At 47.8% G+C, this 2699-nt stretch overlaps 1 protein-coding gene across 1 annotated transcript in view; it reads left to right on the top strand.

Moving 5' to 3' along the window:
* Window positions 1-2699, top strand: part of LOC102974751 (zinc finger protein 345) — a 40790-nt gene that overhangs the window by 24198 nt on the left and 13893 nt on the right. The window contains 2 exon segments of the mRNA XM_028477739.1: window positions 1524-1534; window positions 2076-2156. Of these exon segments, the coding sequence (XP_028333540.1) occupies window positions 1524-1534; window positions 2076-2156 (92 nt within the window).

Genomic DNA, 2699 nt, shown 5'->3' with positions numbered 1-2699 from the left:
GCTCCGCAACGGGAGGGGCCACAACAGTCAGAGGCCCGCGTACTGCAAAAAAAAAAAAAAGAATCCGCCCGCTAATGCAGGGGCCACGGGTTCGAGCCCCGGTCCGGGAAGATCCCACATGCTGCGGAGCAACTAAGCCCCAGCGTCACAACTACTGAGCCTGTGCGCTAGAGCCTGTGAGCCACAACTACTGAGCCTGCACGCTTAGAGCCCGTGCTCCACAACAAGAGAAGCCACGACAATGAGAAGCCCGCGCACACAACAAAGGGTAGCCCCCGCTCACCGCAACTAGAGAAAGCCTGCGCGCAGCAAAGAAGACCCAACAGCAGCCCAAAATTTAATAATTAATTAATTAATTAATTTTTTGAAAAAGTTCATCCTAGGGATATCTTTTGGGACCATTATTCAGCCCACCACCTGGTCTATGTCCATGCCTGTCTCCCTCACAGGCAGGAAGTCCCTCGAGGGCAGGATCACATCTCACTCATCTCTCTGCCCTCAGAACCCCAAATGGAGCCTGTTACTCACATGGGGCACAGAGCATGTTTGACGAATGAATGGGGGTGACCACAGGCTGAGCACCAACTTCTCTTTGTAAAAGATTCTTCAACTTCATCTCAACAGCTAGAATCCTTCTTTAAATGACATCTTAAGCAGGAGTCCAGGATCCTTGGATACTGCTTGGATTTTAGGACAGATGGAAGGAGCTCTGCAAAATGTGGCCCATCCACACAATGGAATATTATTCAGCCATAAAAAGGAGTGAGACACTGATTACATGCTGTAGCATGGATGATTCTTGAACATGTTGTGCTGAATGAAAGAAGCCAGACACAAAATGTCACATATGGTATGGTTCCATTGATAGGAAATGTCCAGAATAGGCAAATCCATTGAGACAGAAAGGTTAGTGGTTATGAGGGGGGGGTCTGGCATGGGGGAAGGGAGATTCAGGGGTGACTGATTAAGTACAAGGTTTCCTTTTAGGGCGATGATGAACATGTCCTGCAACTAGATAGCAGTGATGGTTGCACGCCGTTGTGACTGTATTAAATGCCACTGAATTGTATATATTCAAATGGTTAAAATGGTATATTTTCTGTGTTTTACCACAATTTAAAAATTATAAGACACTACTGTATATAAGATAGATAACCAACAAGGACCTACTGTATAGTACAGGGAACTCTACTCAATATTCTGTAATGACCTATAAGAGAAAAGAATCTAAAAAAGAATGAATATATGTATATGTGTAACTGATTCACTTTGCTATTCACCTGAAACTGACACAACATTGCAAATCAATTCTACTCCAATAAAATTAAAATTTTTAAAAAAATTAAAAATTTTAAAAATAAATAAAAATTATAAGAAAAAAAGGAGGGGTTGGCTCTGGGGGCAGACTTCTGGGTTTGAATCTCACTCTGACACTTGACGTCTCTATGACCTTGAGCAATGGCCGTGGCCTCCTGTGCTTGGATTTCCTCATCTGGGGATAACTGTAGTTACTTCTCTGAGAGCTGCTGTTTGGGTGCAGTGAGCTGAACCCCTTGATTGCTAGTGGTGATCGCTACAGAATGGGGGCCTCGGGACTTGCCTGGTGGCGCAGTGGTTAAGAATCCCTCTGCCAATGCGGGGGACATGGGTTCGAGCCCTGGTCCGGGAAGATCCCGCGTGCCGCGGAGCAACTAACCCCACGGGCTACAACTACTGAGCCTGCGCTCTAGAGCCAGTGAGCCTCAACTACTGAAGCCCGCGCGCCTAGAGCCCGTGCCCTGCAGCAAGGGAAGCCAGCCTGCTCACCGCAACGAAGAGTAGCCCCCGCTCGCCCCAACTAGATAAAAGCCCGCGCACAGCAGCAAAGACCCAGTGCAGCCAAAAATAAATAAAATAAAATAAATTTATATATATAAAAAAAGAACGGGGGCCTCAGGCACCCTGTCCTGAGCCTTTGCTTTGGCTCTCAGGAGACCAGGGGCCCCTCTGTCATGAGGCATCTTTGGCAAAGTGTCTGTCTGTCTAGGCCAGAACTGACCCCCTCTCTACTCCATCTTCCTCCTGTAGCTTTGCAGACTTAGGCCTGGTCCTTTCTTCTGGAGGTGCATGCTTGGGACCCAGCAATGGCCATCAGGACCCTGACGGGCAAGGGCCAGGTGAGTCTGGGCTCCCTCTTCCCCGAGATGCCTTTGTGGACCCCAGATGGCTTTCCCCATCTCTGCCTGTGCCCTCAAGATCTTCTGCCCCTCCCAATACTGGGAGAGATGCGGTGATGGGAGTTTCTCTGGGACTGGGAGGTGCGGGGTCTGGGGGCAGGATGCTCTGAGATGGGACATTATGACACGGTCTAAAAACCAATCGTCTGGGCTTCCCTGGTGGCGCAGTCGTTGAGAGTCAGAGCTAGAATCCTTCTTTAAATGACATCTTAAGCAGGAGTCCAGGATCCTTGGATACTACTTGGATTTTAGGACAGATGGAAGGAGCTCTGCAAAATGTGGCCCATCCACACAATGGAATATTATTCAGCCATAAAAAGGAGTGAGACACTGATTACATGCTGTAGCATGGATGATTCTTGAACATGTTGTGCTGAATGAAAGAAGCCGGACACAAAATGTCACATATGGTATGGTTCCATTGATAGGAAATGTCCAGAATAGGCAAATCCATTGAGACAGAAAGGTTAGTGGTTATGAGGG

This window comes from Physeter macrocephalus, chromosome 17 (genome assembly GCF_002837175.3).
Source record: "Physeter macrocephalus isolate SW-GA chromosome 17, ASM283717v5, whole genome shotgun sequence".
Lineage (NCBI taxonomy): Eukaryota > Metazoa > Chordata > Mammalia > Artiodactyla > Physeteridae > Physeter > Physeter macrocephalus.
Note: the sequence above shows the minus strand (reverse complement) of the source record. Positions and strands in the feature narration are given on the sequence as shown.